General features: G+C 47.2%; 1 protein-coding gene across 3 annotated transcripts; it reads left to right on the top strand.

The window, feature by feature from the left end:
• Positions 1-2,660: 2,660 nt before the first annotated feature.
• Positions 2,661-18,846, top strand: PRDM7 (PR/SET domain 7). 3 transcript variants are annotated; one of them, XM_070262172.1, is made up of 11 exons: positions 2,661-2,766; positions 4,073-4,191; positions 4,485-4,608; positions 4,827-4,934; positions 9,410-9,459; positions 11,366-11,522; positions 12,158-12,259; positions 12,476-12,747; positions 13,157-13,224; positions 14,418-14,611; positions 17,273-18,846. In XM_070262172.1, exons 2-11 carry the CDS (start codon positions 4,108-4,110, stop codon positions 18,538-18,540), a joined length of 2,427 nt encoding a protein of 808 aa, XP_070118273.1. In that variant the 5' UTR covers positions 2,661-2,766; positions 4,073-4,107; the 3' UTR covers positions 18,541-18,846. The 3 variants fall into 3 exon arrangements, with proteins under 3 accessions (XP_070118273.1, XP_070118272.1, XP_023493361.1); XM_070262171.1 differs by having other exon boundaries at positions 17,270-18,846; XM_023637593.2 differs by lacking the exon at positions 2,661-2,766 and adding an exon at positions 2,909-2,954.
• Positions 18,847-19,491: the final 645 nt, after the last annotated feature.

Genomic DNA, 19,491 nt, shown 5'->3' with positions numbered 1-19,491 from the left:
ACAATTTGTTCTGAAATTTACTTTTCTCACATAACAATACTGCTTAGAAATTATTCTATTTCAAAATCCATTAGAACCACCTCACCAGGTTTTAATTTTTTTATCAAAACATACTATACCCTCACTCATTTTTAAAGTTGTATAATATTCCACACTATAGGCAAAAGATAATTTAATAAATTATTATTATTATTTAATAAATTATTAAACTGAACACTTTTTAAAAAATTAAATCTCTTGCTATTATAAAAATGTTGCTTGCTATTATAAAAGAATGTCATACAAGGGAAGTAAAACTATCTGTTACATTTTGAAAAGTGAAATTTCTGAGTCAGAGGGTATGAAAACGTTACACCTGGATAGCTATCGTCAAAACGATCTCCACAGAGGCTGCACCAACATACCCCTCTTCCCAGCCTTTCAGGACAGAGCCTGTTTCTCCACAATCTCCCAAGAGTGTATCTTTTCCTCCAAAATTGAAATTTACTTTCCTTAATGACCATGTCACTGTATTCATGTGGGCTTGTATTAGTCAGAGTTCTCCAGAGAAACAGAATAAATAGGATATATACAGACCTAGATAAAAGGATTTTTATCATGGGAATTGACTTACATGGAAGCTGAGAAGACCCACAATCTGCTGTCTGCAAGCTGGGAACCAGGACAGCTGGTGGTATAATTCAGTCCAAGTCTTGAAGGCCTGAGAACTAGGAGCTCTGATGTCCAGGGGTTGGAAAAGGAGCCCCCATTCCATTTCATTCCAGCTCAAGATGAGAGAGAATTCAACCTTCCTTCACCTTTTGTTCTATTCGGGCCCCCAATGGATTGGATGATGCCCACCCACGCTGGTGAGGGCAGATCTTCTTTACTCAGTCTGCAGATTCAAATGATAATCTCTTCCGGAAACCTACTCACAGACACACCCAGAAATATTGTTTTACCCCCTATGTATCTGGGCATCCCTGAGCCCAATCAAGTTGACACATAAATTAACCTGTCCAAGGCCTACTTCTGGATTTTATATTATATTGATCTGACTGTATATTCATTTGCCAAACTACACAGTTTTAATATTAATGCTTATAGCAAATTTTAATGTCTGATAGGCTAGCCCACCTATTACTCTTGTTTTCAAAATTTCCTTGCTATTCAAGCTTATTTTACACATAATCTTTTAAACAGCTTGAAAAATTCTCTAGGTTAAATTGTTATTTTTATTGGGGTGACATTACCATTGCATTAGCATACGGAGAACTGACATATGTACAACACCAAGTCTTTCTGCCCAATGACAGTGTGTGTGTCTTTCCATCTGCTTCTTTTCTTTCTGTCGTGAGCCTTTTAAATTGTTCTTATTTGTTTCCAAGTCTTTTATTTTGGTTTGGGAGATTCTGTTGTTGTTTTATTTGTGTTTTGTTTTTGCTATTGTAAACGGGGCATTTATTGCATTGTATCTTATTCCACTTTTTTCATCTTGAAGCTTGGTAGCCACACATTTTTGAAATTAATGTTTCAGTAGTTATCTGGTGGTTACAATAGGCATCATTGACTCATCAAAGCTTAACGTTATTTGGTATTTTCCTTCTTCCTGAACAATGGAGTTAGATCTCTTTACATTTCACCCTATTTACATGCTACTGTTTTTATTTAATTTCACACACATTTTAAACCAAATTATTTTATGCAGTTCCTATTTATTATTTTTAGCAGTTCATATTTATTTAGATTTATACTTCATTTTTTCGTAAATTTTTCCAGCATCTAGAGCTTCCAACTGGGATAATTTTCTTTCTGCCTAAAAAACACCCTTTAGAGTGAGTCGGCCGTATTCTCTCGGTTTTTGTTTTTCTGAAAATGTCCTTATTTCACCTTCACTCGAGTGATATTTTGCTGAGTTAGAATCCTAGATTGGAAATTATTTTCTTTCACCAGATTAAAGCTAAAACTCCATTGTTCTCTGGCTTTTAATCTTTTCTTGTGAGGTCATCTGTAAGGCTGACTGGCGGCTCCTTCAAAGGTAATCTGTTTGCCATGGATCTCAAGGTTTCCTCTTTGTTGTCGGTTGTTAGCAGTTTGCCACGCCCCGTCCTTGAGCTAATTTTCTTTTCTTCGTCCAGCTTAGAATTCGCAGGGCTTCCCACAGCTAGGTATCTCCTATCTAGATCAGCGAGGACAGTCTAGACGTCAGGCTTCCCGGAGCCCCCACGGCCGGCTCTTCGCGAGCGCCTGAAGAGCAGCTTGGCCTGCTCACAGCCTCACGCGGCCCTCGCAGCCCCGGGGGGGCTCCAGCCGGGAGCTGCCCGCAGAGCAGCGCGGGCACCGCGAGCATCCCGCAGGCTCGGCGACCCCTGCGCCCTCCGCTCGCAGACCCCACCCAGCGCCGCCCCCCGACCTCACGGTACCCCCGGGAGGCGAACACAGACGCGCCTAGGAGAAAGTTCGAAGCCTGCCTAAAGTCTGGTGAAGCAAAGAATCTCTATCAGGGCACAGGACGGCCACGGTCACCCCAGAGACCTGCCGCCCGCGCGACGCTCCAGGCTCGGCCTGCGCCGCCCGGTGGCCGCCGCGAGCTCCTGCCTGCCACCCCTTCCCCGATGCCCCGGTCCGCAAGCAACGAAATACCCCACACCGCGACTGCGCGCTGGAGGCTTCGTGACAGACATGCGCAGGACGCAGAGCAGCCAAGGACCTCGTGCAGGGGCGGGGAAAGCCGCGCCGCGCCGCGGCCGCGCGAGCTCAGGACTGTGTTCCGCCGGCGACTGACAGGCACGCTTCCGCCCTGCGCTCCGCCCTTCAGCCTCTGCTGGCCGCCAATTGGCTGGACCGCTTGGGTCGCAGCGCTGATTGGCGGCTTGTGCTTGGGCGGGCGCTACAAGCAGGGAGCTCGCGCTCCGCCGCCTTCACCTCCCGAGGGCGAGCCGCGCGCAGAGCCGCGGAAAGGGCGCCGGGCCAGGGTGGGCAGCGCGTAGCGCAGCGGGGAGCCTGACAGGAGCCCCGGGCCGCGCGAGCCCTCAGAAACCCTCAGCCCGAGCCCTTCCAACCTCAGCTTGGGGGACCCAGAGCCCCGCACCCGGAGAGGCGCCGCGCAGTTGGCCTCAGGGGACCCCAGATCCCTCCACCTGGAGGGAGCCTAAGTCCCCTGGACCTGAGAACCCAATTCCCTCAGCCCGAGGGACGCAAATCTCCTCAGCCTGAGACCCCAAAGCACCTCAGCTTCAGGGACCTCAAATGCCCTAAAGCTTAGACTCCCCAAAGCCCCTGAGGAGCCCAAGCCCCCTCGGCCTGACAGGCTCTAAACATAGCACCAGGGTGGAGGGACCAAAGGCCCGCCTCAGGGCCGGGGGGCTGCACCCCAGCTTCAAGGGCCGACTCACCTCGAGGCCAGAGGACCTGGAGAGGCCCCGAGCTGCCTCGGCCCGAGACCCCGGATCCCCTCGGCCAGAGACCCCAAACCCCCTCAGCCCGAGACCCCGGGTCCCCTCAGCCCGAGGTCCCGGATCCCCTCAGTCCGAGACCCCGGATCCCCTCGGCCCGAGACCCCGAATTCCCTCGGCCCGAGACCCCGAATCCCCTCGGTCCGAGACCCCGGGTCCCCTCGGCCCGAGGTCCTGTATCCCCTCGGTCCGAGACCCCGGGTCCCCTCGGCCCGAGACCCCGGGTCCCCTCGGCCCGAGACCCCGGGTGCCCTCAGCCCGAGGTCCCGGATCCCCTCAGCCCGAGACCCAGGGTCCCCTCAGCCCGAGACCCTGGATCCCCGCAGCCCGAGGTCGCGGATCCCCTCTGCCCGAGACCCCGGGTCCCCTCAGCCCGAGACCCTGGATCCCCGCAGCCCGAGGTCGCGGATCCCCTCAGCCCGAGACCCCGGGTCCCCTCAGCCTGACACCCCGGATCCCCTGACCCCAGCGGCCTGCGTCCGTAGCCGGGCCGCCCTCCGCCGGGTTTTCCAGACTCCGCAGCGGAGCCCCCAAACCTGGCAGGAATCCTCCTCTCCGGCCGCGCCCCGCTCCGGACGCCCTGCCGAAGGAGGCCCGCGGCTGCCTGCCGCCCGCTCACGTCGCTTCTCCCTCCGCAGGGCCCGCCTGGGCCGGGACGCCCCGAGCGAGCGCGATGAGCGCCGGCGCCGTGAGCCCGCGCCTGTGCCCCGAGCAGAGCGCCGCGGGAGACCAGGGCAGCGCGCGGCGGGGGGCCACGGTGAGGGGTCCGCGGAGGGAGAGGGCCGGACTGGGAGGGCGCCGAGGCCCGCTCCAGGGGCCGGCGGGGGCGCGGCACCCCGCGGGGCGCACGGAAGGGGGCGCGGGCCCTGCGGGAGCCCTCATGCCGCGGGGTGCACGGAAGGAGGCGCGGCACACGGCGGCGCGACGGCCCGCGTCGGGAGGCTGCGAAGATGCCCGCGTGGCGCGCGGTCCGCAGTCCGAGGAGAGGCCGCGGAGGCCGGCGCGGCGCACGCGGGGCCCCCGGTCTGATGGAAGCTGCCGTCTCTCCAGGCCGAGGATGCGTTCAAGGACATTTCCGTGTACTTCTCCAAGCAAGTGTGGGCGGAGATGGGAGACTGGGAGAAGAGCCGGTACCGGAACGTGAAACGGAACTACGAAGCGCTGCTTACCATCGGTACGGGCGCGCCGGGCGCGGGGAGCGGGAGGCGGCGCTCTCGGGTGGCTCGTGCGCCGGGCCCCCTTCCGTGGGGACACGTCTGCGGGGGACCGCGCTCCTCCGGGACGCGGAGCCACAGCTTGCGGGCTCCACACGCTCCCGGCCCGCCCGCTGCGGGGCCTCCGTTCCCTCCGGCGCGCTCTTCCCCTCCCGACATCGAGTCTGCCTCCTTCCAGGGCTCAGGGCGCCTCGGCCGGCCTTCATGTGCCACCGCAGGCGGGCCAGCAGACGCCGGGACGAGGACGCCGAGGACTCGGATGAGGAGTGGACGCCAAGGCAGCAAGGTGAGGGCTGGAAGGTCGAGGCGCCGTCTGCACCCACCGGCCCGCTCTCGGGGGAGCCTGTGCTCCCCCCGAACGTACAGGCTCGGGGCGCGGGAGGGCGGCCGCACGGCGCTCGGCGGGGAAGCGACCGCATGCCATTTATGGATGCGTTAAGAAGCAGCAAACGTGCAAAATCCGAACACGAATAAGCACCAAATTCGGAAGAGCTGTCCTCACAAGCAAAGGAGGAAGGGCTGGCGCGCGGCTTCGCTGTCTTCCTTAGTTGTTGTTCGTTTTTGAGTTTTGACATAGAGCTAAAAGTATCTGACGCCGTCGTGGCAGAATGTTGAGATATGAGCGAACGACGGATGTATGGGTTTTTCAGTATAATTCTCCGTGCTTTTCTATGTGTTTAAAATTTATCATCTCTTTAAAAAAAGGTTATCTTTGCTAAACACTGTTAATTAATGAAAAAGCATTTAAAGAATTAGACTGTAAATCCACCCAAGAGCTTTCTAACACTAATCCCACGATGGTTCAGTTATGGCATCGAATGTCCCGGAAGAGGAAGTGATTGACATATGGTGTAAAGATCCTTGATTTATTTATGGATGCGCCACACGATCTTCCCGCCACGAGGAACCTGAAGCTTGGTCTGCGTCTGTGAGAGGGTTTGAGAGAATTATTTGGTCTCCCTGATCTTTCCCACGCGTCACTGACCAGAGACAGCATCAGCTGAATGAAACAACACACAGTCATTATAAAGCCCAAGTGAGAAACTCCCTTCCTCTTCTGCTGCTCAGACAGGAGAGTTTAGACCAAGAGTCAACCGGACTGACTTGGAGAAAGCAGCTTAAATGAGGTGGTGATTCCCCCTCTATGGGTTTCTGATTCCTCAGGCTCTTAAAAGCAGCATAAGAGATCCGAACACCCAACTCATGGTCGTCCACAAGGGTTTTGATGTGGAGTCAGTCTCCATAGGGAACAGGCGTCCCATGATTTACCATATGCCTGCACGTCTTTATCCAGACCCGGCTAAACCCCCCAACCCAGTCAGAGTGTGTGTGTGTGTGTGTGTGTAAAAAAACACGTAACAGGGGCTGGCCCCGTTGCCAAATGGTTAAGTTCGCGAGCTCCGCTGCAGGTGGCCCAGTGTTTCGCTGGTTCGAATCCCGGGCGCGGACATGGCACTGCTCATCAAACCACGCTGAGGCAGCGTCCCACATGCCACAACTAGAAGGACCCACAACGAAGAATATACAACTATGTACCAGGGGGCTTTGGAGAGAAAAAGGAAAAAAAATAAAATCTTTAAAAAAAAATGCCTCTCCCCAATATTTCATTTAAAAAAAAAAAAACACTTGACAGCAAAAAACCCACATAAATTTATGATCTTAATTTTAAGTGTACAGCACAATATTTTTAACTATATGCACACTTTTGTACAACACGTCTCTTGAACTTTTTCATCTCGAAAGACTGAAACTCTATAGCCATCGAACGACTGCCATTTCTTCCTCCCCCAGGCCCTGGCAACAACCATTCTATTTTCTGTTTCTGTGAATTTGATTACTTTGGAGACCTCACATATAGGTGGAATCATGTAGTATTTATCTTTTTGTGATCAGTTTATTTCACTTAGCATAGTGTCCATCCATGATGCAGCAAATGACAGGATTTTGTTCCTTTCTAGAGCTGAATAGTTTTCCATTGTATGCATACGCTATGTTTTCTTTATCCATTTATCTGTCAATGGACATTTAGGTTCCTTCCACGTCTTGGCTATTGTGAATAATGCTGCGATGACCATGGGTGTGCAAATATTTATTTGACATCCTGTTTTCATTTTGTGGGGATATATGCCCAAAGTTGGATCGCTAGATCATATGGCAGTTATATTTTTAGTTTTTGGGGGAAGCTGCATACTATTTTCCACTGTGGCTACCACATTTTACATTCCCACCAACAGTATCAAAGACTTCCAATTTCTCTACGTCCTTGCCGTAGAGGACACTTGTTATTGTCTGGTTTTTTGATAATGGCTATCCTAATGCATACGAGATAATATCTCCTTGTGGTTTTAGTGTGTATTTCCCTGATGATTAGTGATATTAAGCATCTTTTCATATGCTTGTTGGCCACTTATATATCTTCTTTGGAGAAATGCCTATTCAAATCCTTTTCCCGTGGGATTAGTCAGCTCGGGCTGCCATTAAAAAAATACCACAGACTGGGTGGCTTAAACCACAGAATTTGTTTTCTCACGGTGCTGGAAGCTGGAAGTCCGAGATCAGGGTGCCATCATGGTCAAGTTCTCTTCCTCGCTTGTAGGCAGCCTCCATCTTGCTGTGTGCTCACACGACCTCTTCTTTGTAAGCGCTTGCTCTCTGGGAGAGAGAGAGATCGCTCTTCTTCCTAAGAGCACCAATCCCATCATGAGGGCCTCACTCTCCTGACCTCATCTGACCCTAATTGCCTCCCAAAGGTCCCATCTCCAAAATATCATCATATCAGGGGTTAGGATTTCAATATATAAATTTGGGGGGACATAATTCAATCCATAGCACTCAATTTTTAATTGGGTCATTTGGCTTTTTATTATTGAGTTGTAGGAGTTCTTTATATATCCTGAATATTAACCCCTTATCAGATATACGCTTTACAAATATTTTCTCCCATTCTATAGGTTGCCTTTTTACTCTGTTGATTGTGTCCCTTGCTGCACAGAAACTTTTAAGTTTAATGTAGTCCCATTTGTCTATTTTTGTATTTGTTGTTTGTGCTTTTAGTGTCATATTCAAGAAATCATTGCCCAGTCCAATGTCATGAAGATGTTCCCCTTGTTTTCTTTTAAGAGTTTTATAGTTTCAGGTTTTATATTTAGGTTTTTAACCCATTTTGAGTTAGTTTTTGTACATGGTGTAAGATAGGGTCCATCTTCATTCTTTTGCATGTGGATAGTCTATTTTCCCAGCACCGTTTGTTGAAGACATTATTCTTTATCCACTGTGAGGTCTTGGCACCCTTGATGAAGATCATTTGACCATGTACCCAAAAGTTCATTTCTGGGCTCTCTATTCTGTCCTATTGGTTTATATAAATGCCAATACTATACCATTGGATTACTGTATTTTTGTAATATGTTTTGAAATCACAAAGTGTGAGGCTTCCAGCTTTGTTCTTCCTCAAGATTGTTTTGCCTATTTGAGGTCCTTTGAGATTCCATATTAACTTTTGAATGGCTTTTTCTCTTTCACAGAAAATGCCGTTGGTATTCTTACAGAGATAGCATTGAATCTTTAGATTGCTTCAAGTACTGTGGCCATCTTAACAATGTTCCATCTCCAAATCCAGGAACACGGGAAGTCTTTCCATTTGCTGTGTCTTCCTTAATTTCTTTCAACAATGTTTTGTAGTTTTCAGTGTGCAAGTCTTTCACCTCCTTGATAAATTTCACTCCTAATTATTTCATTGTTTTGATGCTATTATAAATGAAATTGTTTTCTTAATTTACTTTTTGGGTTGTTCTTGTGAGTGCATAGAAATGCAACTGATTGTTTTTTTCTTTTTAAAGATTGGCACCTGAGCTACCACCTGTTGCCAAACTTCTTTTTTTTTTTTTTTTCCTTCTTATTATCCCCAAAACTCCCCAGTACCTAGTTGTATATTCTAGTTGTGAGTACCTCTGGTTGTGCTGGGTGGGACACCACCTGAGCATGGCCTGATGAGTGGTGCCATGTCCATGGCCAGGATCCGAACTGGCGTAACCCAGGGCCGCGGAAGCAGAGTCTGTAAACTTAACCACTTGGCCACAGGGCCGGTCCCTGACACTGATTTTTGAGTGTTGGTTTTGTACCCTGTAACTTTGCTGAATTCATTTATTGGTTCTAACAGAGTTTTTTTTATGGAATCCTTAGAATTTTCTACATGTAAGATCATGTCACCTGGGAACAGACATAATTTTACTTCTTTCTTTCCAAATTGGATGTTTTTATTTCCTTTTCTTGTCTAATGCTCTGGCTAGGACTTCCAGTACCATATTGAATAGAAGTGGTGAGAGTGGGCATCCTTGCTGTATTCTTGATCCTAGAGGAAAAGCTTTCAGGTTTTCACCATTGAGTATGATGTTAGAGGTGGACTTTTCATATATGACCTTTATTATATCAGGTAATTTCCTTCTATTCCTAGTTTGTTGAGTATTTTTTGTCCTAAAGCCCAATTTATTTTTTTGAATAAATATAATAGATACATACCTCATAAACATAGAATGAAGCATAGATGAGGTCTTGTCTATTTTTTCAACATTTTAAGAAAATTACTTGATGTCTCCAGTAGAAGCATAGGCCTTGATAACACTGCAGAAACCATCTTCCAGGTACCATTAAATAATCCTTGTACTCGTTACACTCTAATTCAGAATTCTGCATCTCTAATGAGAAGCTCCAGAATTTGGAAACATTTACCAACCAAAACACTGATTTCTCGTTACCTTTTAGTCAAACCTTCTTGGGTGGCCTTCAGAGTGGAACAGAGTAAACAACAGAAGGTGAGTATTGCCCAAATCCTGTTGACAAGAAAATCATCCTTATGGATCCAAACACAGGTAAGAGTAAGTGAACGCACAGAGTACCCCAGGGACTGCTGCCTTCCCTTCCTGATCTCTTTAGCACAATGTCCAATATCATCATCATTTTAATAGTTAATAAGAACGGCAACCATAGTAGCTACCACTTGTTATTTTCACAATATTTCAAACTTTATTTTAAGCATTTTATGTGAATAAACTCACTTAAACCTTACAAGAACCCTATGAGGTAGGTACTATAATTATCACCATTTATAGATGAGGAAACACATTCAGAAATGTTTGAATATATGCCTGAGATCACAGTATCAGTGGTTGCTAATTCATAGCTCCATCTCTAAACAACTTACAAGCTCATACACTGCCTTTTTCATACATCTTCACATCATTCACCTGACTATTTCAACCTCAGCTCTTTTTGCTATGCTAAAGTGACTAAAGGAAGCTTACAAATATATGGGCAATTTGTGCAGTGGATGGTCCCAGATGAAAAAGAAAGAGATAGCATTTCCACCCTCAGAGCCTCCCACTCTGATAAGAAGCATCTCCCAGCCTTGAGTAGCTTCAGGTTTGATGATTGAGAAAAAACAAAGAAAATGATTTAAGGGCTTCTTAAGGAGTTCACTATTCAATAGAAACTCATCCATCTGGAGCTGATTTCAAATGCTGTCTGGTAGGAGGAAGGAACGGTTCCTTCCCCTGAGCTCTAATGTGACAACTTTGTGTTTTTTGGAATCATTTGTTTAACCTGCCTCTGCATTGAGAGCTCTTCTCAGAAGTCCCAGGCCCACCTCAGGGCCCCTGAGGGCCCCCTGAATGTTTTCTGGATGAGTGATTCCACATTTACAAATTAAATTACAAGTAAAAGGGTCAAGGAATGCTGGAGATAATATCTGTGAGCTTGATTTCAAATATGGAGACAGTTGAGGGAGTAAATTGATAGCTGGACTGTACTCTCACAGTCATACTGCATTAAATAGTTCAAAAAACATTTTGGTGAATGTTGCAGTCATGCTTCACTTAACGACAGGGATATCTTCTGAGAAATGTGTTGTTAGGCAATTTCGCCATTGTGTGAACATCATAGTATGTCCTAGATGGTATAGCCTACTACACACCTAGGCTATGTGGTACTAATTTTACGGGACCACCATCATATATGCGGTCCATCATTGACCGAAGCATTGTTATGAGGTGTGTGACTATATTATATTTCATGTTCACTACAACATTAAGAATTAGCATATATGCCAACTTATGGATCAGGAAACTGAAGAGAACTAGCTAGTGGTACAAACTTATTCAAAGAGAATTGACAGGAACCAGCTAATCTAATTCTAAATATTCTTCCCAAGACATGGCAATTTGCAATTTTTAGCATCAGTTTCTTTATTGTCTAGATGCCTTTCTGCCAGCCACTTTTTTGTTCTCTTCCCAATCTCACTGTTCTGTCACCTCGTTTTCCACATGTGTTTTGTATCCTCTGCACTTTTCTACATTTCCTCTTCCATCAAGTGTCTACTGGTTCAGAGAAGACCTCCTCTTTTTCTCTAGAAGCCTTACCCTCGTCTTTCACAGACCTTACAGTTCTCCAGCCATTCTTCCCAAGGATTCTCCCTCCCTCACTCTCACTTTTATGGAGAAATTTGAGAGAAAGGTGAAGGGAAAGAACATTAAGACGTGGGTCCTGGTCTTGAATTCGCTACCCAGTTAAGCCCTTTCTTTTCCCTCTAGTATTCAGACTCCCCAGGTATTTCCAAGACTTGTTGAAGTATTAGCTAAAGTCGTGCATGTGAAAGCACATCATAAGCCCTAAAGAACTAAAAAAAAGTATGTTGTATTTTAATATGTGACTCTCACCTTGAAGAGAATGCGCACGGCACCATTAAGTAATGAATCCAGATTGAAGGAATTGTCAGGAACAGCAAAATTGCTGAAGACAAGTAGCTCTGAACAGGTCCAGAAACCAGTGTCTCCTCTTGGAGAAGCAAGTTCCTCTGAACAGCACTCTAGACGAAAATTGGGTAAGATAAAATAACTTAGGGACTTTAGTCCCTCTAAGTCCTCTAGTAAGGTTGGTGAATACAGCCTAGATGTATGGGGTGGACTTTAGATAGGCCTGGGTTAAGCTGCACTAAGCTGAGACCTGAAGTTAGCATTGGAGCCTTGGGCAAATCTTATAAATTCTCTGAGCTCCTGGATGCTAATCTATAAAGTGAAGATAAGGATTCATAACTCAGATATTGCTTGAAATCATTAAATTAAATATAAAAGAATTGACACATGAAGGTTATCCAATAAATCCATCTGTGATCACACTTTCTTGGTGCTGTATGCCCAGGCCTTTGCTCAATGCCTAACATGTAATGCGCCCTCAACAAATATTTTCTGAATGAATAAATATGTGAATGAACTATTTTCTAAGTATAAAGGTTGGGAATTTAAACTTGATCATGGGAAGAGCCAGAAACAAATTGAATTAGGCATCTATAATCAGTGCAGAGTCTTAGTGTCTCTGAACCAATAGTTAAGGGAGAGGAAAAAGAGTATAGAAGGACAGGTGATAATTTGATGGGAGGAGATTTCACATTTTCTGATAAAACAGGGACTAACACTCCAGATTCTGCCAACCTCATTCACCTACTCTTCTCTCACTTAGAACTCAGGAGAAAGGAGGTTGGAGTGAAGATGTACAGCCTACGAGAAAGAAAGGGCCATGCATACCAAGAGGTCAGCGAGCCACAGGATGACGACTACCTCTGTAAGTGACGCTCTCGGCCCACTCACAAAGAAGGCTGTTATGTCTTGGTACAATAATTTTACCTCATCGTTTTGTCCCCCAAATCATTCCCCTCCTTTGGTAACTTGGAGTACAAGACTGAACCTAAATGATGTGAGTGCTGGGCTCTTTTTGAAGCTCTTTATGTCCAGGAACATGCACAATACTTTCCCTAATCCCTGTTGCTCTCGCCTCCAGATTGTGAGAATTGTCAGAATTTCTTCATTGACAGCTGTGCTGCTCATGGGCCCCCTATATTTGTAAAGGACAGTGCAGTGGACAAGGGGCATCCCAACCGCTCAGCCCTCACTCTGCCCCCTGGGCTAAGAATCAGACCATCGGGTATCCCTGAGGCTGGGCTTGGCGTATGGAACGAGGCGTCTGATCTGCCATTGGGTCTGCACTTTGGCCCCTATGAGGGCCAGATCACAGAAGATGAAGAGGCAGCCAACAGCGGATACTCCTGGCTGGTGAGAAGCATCTACCTCTTCCCCTGTCCTCTGGCTTCCCACATCCCTTTTGTGCACTGGTGGGACCTCACCTTCTACATGCTGGGTCATGGATGGAGATAACATTGTTAGCTCTTTGTGCTGAGTGGACTTTGCAAGAACATGGAACTCCTATTTAAAGATCAGAGGGTAAGTGGGAACACAGAGGCACAGACACAAAGAAGTGGCTCTTCCCTTGTGGGACCCCTGCCCTGAGTGGACAAATCAACTCAGACATGTAGATGATGAGCAAGGAGCATATCACGTGGTCACAATTGGTGATTGAATCCATGCCGGCTGAAAGAGTACTGATGACAGTAAAGTAAAATAATGCTTCTGACTGTTACCTCCCCACCAAAAAAAGCTTTTAACTGTTTTTTCTGAAACCTAGATCACCAAAGGGAGAAACTGCTACGAGTATGTGGATGGAAAGGATATATCTTGGGCCAACTGGATGAGGTGAGGCCAGTAGGTTTCTGGGTTGCAGAGGGGACATTCTCCCTACAAGCCTTACAAAGAACGACATTCCTTTCCTTCTCATCACACCTCCATCTGTGGCTTTTACAGACTCTGTTCCTCTTTTTTCTCCAAACAATGCTCTTTCATTTCAAGAGACATTTAGAAAAACAAGAGATAAAAATATAGTATATGTCCACAAAACATAAACTTTTATGCTAGACAAACTTTAGAGACTTGAAAAAGCCTTAGGGGCCTGAATTTACACTTTATCTAATGAGCATTCATGAGGCACTTACTATGCTCCAGTTTCAATGATGAAGTTCATCACTTAAGCAGATCACATGTCCTTGTGGAGGACTTACTGCAGACAGACATTAAACAATTGATTTTAGGAATATTTAACTGTAATTTTCCTATTTTTTTGAGAAGCACGCAGTGCGAGGATAACCTAAAACAAGGAACCTTTAATCTGTGAGGGCAACCCATCTTCCTTCCTGGGTTCTAATTAAAACTGGGTTCTGAAGCCTGCGTAGGAGTGAGCTGCTGTATGGTCCTGGCCTCTGTGCTTTATTACCCTGCCCCTTTCACTGAGGGGCTCTTGCTTTATCAGGGGATACAGAATGGGAATAAACTATTATTGTTCTGTGTTACTGTGCTAAGAGAAAGAGGCCTTCAAGTTGCTGTGGGAACCTGAGGGAGGCAAGTGATGGTACTGTAGATAAAGTGTGGGGAGATTGGAGAAAGGCTCTCAAAATAAGATGGTCTTGGGCTGAGTTTTGAATGACGTGTGCTGGTCTAGAAGCAGAGGCCATGATCTAGCACTGGGTTCTGTGGTATTAAACAGAACTTAATTTAGAGTTCAGAGAAGCTACGGGTCACTGGGTTTTATGGCCAACCAAGGAGGAGATAAGCCTGGAGCTGGCCTTTGGGAAATGATTAATTAGGCAAGGAGGTAAAAGCATTCTAGACAGGATGAGCACGTAAGCAGGACTTGGAGGTAGGAATTCACATGAGATTGTGAAAGCGACTTAGGTACGAATAGAAGGTTCCCCGAGGAGTGGTGGGAGGAATGGGTGGGCTCAGAGCAGGCAGGCCATAAACATCGGGTGAGGAGCTGGACACAGGTGGGTGGACACACGGAGTGGGAACTTACCACCTGTGGTTTTCTTTCCCTTTGCCTGCCTAAACCCCAGGTATGTGAACTGTGCCCGGGATGATGAGGAGCAGAACCTGGTAGCCTTTCAATATCACAGGCAGATCTTCTACCGAACCTGCCGGGTTGTCAGGCCGGGCTGTGAACTGCTGGTCTGGTACGGGGACGAGTACGGCCAGGAGCTGGGCATCAAGTGGGGCAGCAAGTGGAAGAGAGAGCTCACGGCAGGGAGAGGTGGGCACCACTGCTCTTCTTCAAAACAGAAGGAAAAGAAAGGATTCTCCTTGGGAATTATCATGTCCAACTCCTAAGTCAAGTAACATCCAGTCTAAAGTCAGTAAACTTTCAATTCAGATGCTTCAGGAATTAATGACGCATTTAACATGCCTTTGACTTGTTGACACAAGTTACCAATAATGGTTCTGTAGAGAGGAGAGATACGGTGAGTTTTATTGAGCCAACCTGAGGATTAAGACCCAGGAAGGCAGTCTCCACAAAGGAAGAAAGCATTCCAGAGACTCACGGTGTTCAGTACAGTTTTATACCTTTGAACAAAGAATATACATCAAACACACCCAGGATTACATAGTCCTCGAAGTTTCAAAGAGATACTCGGTCGCAAGTTAGCAGGTCAACATGACCCTGGTGTTTAGGAAAGGAAACTTATCTTCAGGAGTCCTAGGAGGGGAAGGATGCATTCTTAGCTTCAGAGTCCATTCCTTTACTTTGAGATAACGTTTAATGCCTTCTTTACCTCAGTGCTTAAAGCAAATGTACAATATATTTTTGATAGGCTGTAAGTCAGGCTTCTTTAGTTCGAGCCAAATTTGTTTTAAACCAGAACAGCCACCCCAGATACCTCAATATGTGAAAATTTCTTGTCAGACTCTTAGGGCAATTTTTTATATTTTTTATTTTTGTTCATGCACAGAATATATAACAGCATATAGTGATGAAAGGCTTAGAGGCAAAAAACAAATTTTCAGTCACCAACCAGCTCTCTCACCAAGGCAGTTTCTTCTGGCTCTTTTAGCTGTTTCTTCTGGTTTCCTTCCTGTTTCTAAATGGTATGTGTATGTTGATGTGTGTTCATTCATTATTTCAGTTAGGTGTCATGTGAGCTCCTACTTTGTGCCAGATTGAACAAGATGATCAGAACTACTGCTCTTTCCTTTTTTTGGAAGCTTAGCCCTGAGCTAACATCTGCTGCCAATCCTCCTCTGTTTGCTGAGGAAGACTGGCCCTGAGCTAACATCTGTGCCCATCTTCCTCTACTTTACATGTGGGACACCTGCCACGGCGTGGCTTACCAAGTGGTGCCATGTCCGCACCCAGGATCTGAACCGGCGAACCCCGGGTCACCAAAGCGGAACATGTGAACTTAACCGCTGCGCCACCGGGCCAGCCGCAGGAGATAACATTTTAAATGTGCAGATGCCTATGGGCAAAGGGTTTCAGACTGAGGGAGCAGCTAGTGCAAGAGCCCTGGGGCAGGAGAGAGGTGGGGTGTTTGAGGACTGGCTGAGAGACCACTCAAGTGGCAATGGAAAGGTGGTAAAGGAGCACCGAGGATAAGAAAGGAGGCTGCATCAACCCGCAGGAGCCTGAAGGCTTATGATCCGTGCTCAGGCACTAGGGATCTTCCCGGGTGAGGTGGAACATTGTGCCGTTTTCAGCTGGCAGTGGCATGTTCTCCGTCCTAAGATGATGCTGTGGTTAACTCTTGGAAGGGAGACTGCAGCGGGGAATCCCCGCAGGGATGACTTCATCTCCCAGTGGGAGAGGATGGTGGGTTGGCTGCAGATAGATGGGCATCGGGGCCGCGAGAAGTCTGGCTGGGGATATGTTTTGAAACAAGACTTCCTATTCAAGACTAAGACTGAATGAAATAAATCAAGTATGAATACTTGGTGTGAGGCTTGATGAAGGATGTACTTCCATTTCATGATTTGTGGAAAAGTGAGGGAAGCACTTCATGACCTAGTCAGGGCAGCAGGAGCCAGAGTCCTTCAGTCAGTGCGACCCAGACCACTCTGTCTTGTCCGATCTGCATCCTACTTTCTGACAGATCCAGATGCAAAGGGTCCTCAATTAAACATGTCCTTTTGAATGGGGACTCAAATTCAGCTTTACTCACACGCCCTCTCTTTAACCACTACTCCATCCTGCCTTCCATTTGTAGGTCTCCAGGCTGAGTGGCTCCTAACTTAACAGATCCCTTTCCCTTCACAGGAAGTCACTAAGGACGATTCCACCTGACTCGTCAAGAGTGTAGTTAGCTCTCAGTGGAATAAAATAGCTGCGAACACTGTGTCACAGAGTGAATGGCTTCAAAGGTGTTGTATGTGAGGAAGGTCACTGCAGTCCCGTCTATACAGTGTGGCTGCCTCTGATGCTACTTGAAGGTCCCTAATCTAGGCATCATGTAAAAAAGTTCCTTGTGGGGCCGGCCTGGTGGCGTAGTGGTTAAGTTTGCACACTCTACTTTGGCGGTCTAGGGTTCACGGGTTTGGATCCTGGGTGCAGATCTACACACTGCTCACCAAGCCAGGCTGTGGTGGCATCGCAGATACAAAAAATAGAGAAATATTAATATTGGTGTTAGCTCAGCGACAATCTTCTTCATATAAAAAGAGGGAGATTGGTAACAGATGTTAGCTCAGGGCCAATCTTCCTCACCAAAAAAAAAAAAAAAGCCTTTCTGGATTTCTGAAGATGTTGTGAATTAAATGGAATGGAAAAAGAGACTGTAAAGGGACACTTGGTGAGAAGCAGAGCTTGCATTGTCAACACAGCAAGAATGATCAGTGGGGCAGGCCTTACCATGAGACAAAGCATACAGCCCAGGCAGCCTTGTCAACATCTACCCTAATAAAAAACTTCCTCTTTCAGCAGAACCAAAGCTAGAGATCCATCCATGTCCCTCCTGCTCTCTGGCCTTCTCCAGTCAGAAATTCCTCAGCCAACATGTGGAACGCAATCACCCCTCTCAGATCCTCCCAGGAACATCTGCAAGAAATCACCTCCAACCAGAGGATCCCAGCCCAGGTGACCAGAATCAGCAGCAGCAACACTCTGATCCACACAGCTGGAAAGACAAAGCTCACAGTCAAGAGGTCAAAGAAAGGTCCAAACCTTTGCTTAAAAAGATAAGGCAGAGGAGGATTCCACGGGCCTTTTCCTACCCACCCAAAGGACAAATGGAGAACTTCAGGATGCGTGAGAGAATAATGGAGGAAAAGCCCAGTATAGGCCGGAAAGTGAATCCAGAGGACACAGGCAAATTATTCCTGGAGATGAGAATGTCAAGAAATGTAAGAGTCCAATATGGAGGGTGTGGGCGAGGCTTCAATGACAGGGCAAGTCTTATCAAGCACCAGAGGACACACACAGGGGAGAAGCCCTATGTTTGCAGGGAGTGTGAACAAGGCTTTACACAGAAGTCAAGTCTCATCGCACACCAGAGGACACACACAGGGGAGAAGCCCTATGTTTGCAGGGAGTGTGAACAAGGCTTTACACGGAAGTCAAGCCTCATCGCACACCAGAGGACACACACAGGGGAGAAGCCCTATGTTTGCAGGGAGTGTGAACAAGGCTTTAGTGTGAAGTCAAATCTCATCAGGCACCAGAGGACACACACAGGGGAGAAGCCCTATGTTTGCAGGGAGTGTGAACAAGGCTTTAGTGTGAAGTCAAATCTCATCAGGCACCAGAGGACACACACAGGGGAGAAGCCCTATGTTTGCAGGGAGTGTGAACAAGGCTTTACACAGAAGTCAAGTCTCATCGCACACCAGAGGACACACACAGGGGAGAAGCCCTATGTTTGCAGGGAGTGTGAACAAGGCTTTAGTGTGAAGTCAAGTCTCATCGCACACCAGAGGACACACACAGGGGAGAAGCCCTATGTTTGCAGGGAGTGTGAACAAGGCTTTAGTGTGAAGTCAAATCTCATCAGGCACCAGAGGACACACACAGGGGAGAAGCCCTATGTTTGCAGGGAGTGTGAACAAGGCTTTAGTGAGAAGTCACATCTCATCAGGCACCAGAGGACACACACAGGGGAGAAGCCCTATGTTTGCAGGGAGTGTGAACAAGGCTTTAGTGTGAAGTCAAATCTCATCAGGCACCAGAGGACACACACAGGGGAGAAGCTCTAATTTTGCAGAGAGGGTAAGTGAGTGATTACCGATAAATCACGTCTCAGCCCCAAGAGGACAAATGTAGCCACCACACACACTCCATACTCCAGCTCCAACGGGGGCTTCAGAGGAAGTCTACTGACCCCTTACATTCGCAAAAGTGTAATGAGTGCAGAAATCACCAGTTAAACAAGTCTTCCACTTTGATGACAAGAGATGAGGTAGACAAATAGGAGAGTACCTTCAGTGCTCTGAGGATGTTGATTCCAATCCCCTCCATGGTTTCTGGGCCTCCTGTTCTAATAAATGTTATTTCCATACAAATCTGAAGTCCAGACCACATACCTCAGTCTCCTCTTACCACTGAAAGCAGAGGGTCCAGGAGGGCCACAGAGAACTCATACTCTTGGCCTAGATCTCCACAGGAACTCAGCCCCTAGAAGTCTGGCATAAGCCTGGAGTCCTTTTGGTTAGGTTATTGGAGAATCGAGTCCTGGCCCGGGGGAAATGTAGGATTTGAGACAGATTCATCAGGGAATGGTATTCTCTGGTCTCCTGGGAAGTATTTTTCCTAATAGGCCCCCCACTCTCCACCTTTGGCTTCTCCAGGATCCTCTCCTGATTCCTCCGACGTCCGTAGCCTCAGAGGTGAAAGCCAGGGAGGGATGTGTGCACATGTGTGTGTGCACATACGTGTGCCTGGCTCAGTGTGGGGCATCTGGTCTCTCTCACTCTCTCCTTGCTGTCCCCTCAGGGTCAGCATCTCATGGTGCACAGCATTTGGACTCCAGATCAGACCATAGTGGGCCTGATTCTCAGCTCCACCCTCACCAGCTGTGTGACCTAGGGCAAGATACTCAACCTCTCTGTGCCTGTTTTCTAATCTATAAAATGGGAATTGTAACCCCAGCCTTTTGGTTTGATGTTCAAAGTCGAGTAAGCACAGGCAGAATCTGGCACAGAGGATGG

This window comes from Equus caballus, chromosome 3 (genome assembly GCF_041296265.1).
Source record: "Equus caballus isolate H_3958 breed thoroughbred chromosome 3, TB-T2T, whole genome shotgun sequence".
Classification (NCBI taxonomy): Eukaryota; Metazoa; Chordata; class Mammalia; order Perissodactyla; family Equidae; genus Equus; species Equus caballus.
This window is presented reverse-complemented; position numbering and strand designations above follow the sequence as displayed.

Coding starts and splice junctions, on each gene's coding strand:
- PRDM7 (XM_070262171.1), top strand. CDS start 4,108: ATGAGCGCCGGCGCCGTGAGCCCGCGCCTGTGCCCCGAGCAGAGCGCC. Junction 11,523..12,157: donor GCACTCTAGACGAAAATTGG/GTAAGATAAAAT, acceptor TCTCTCACTTAG/AACTCAGGAGAAAGGAGGTT. Junction 12,748..13,156: donor ACAGCGGATACTCCTGGCTG/GTGAGAAGCATC, acceptor TCTGAAACCTAG/ATCACCAAAGGGAGAAACTG.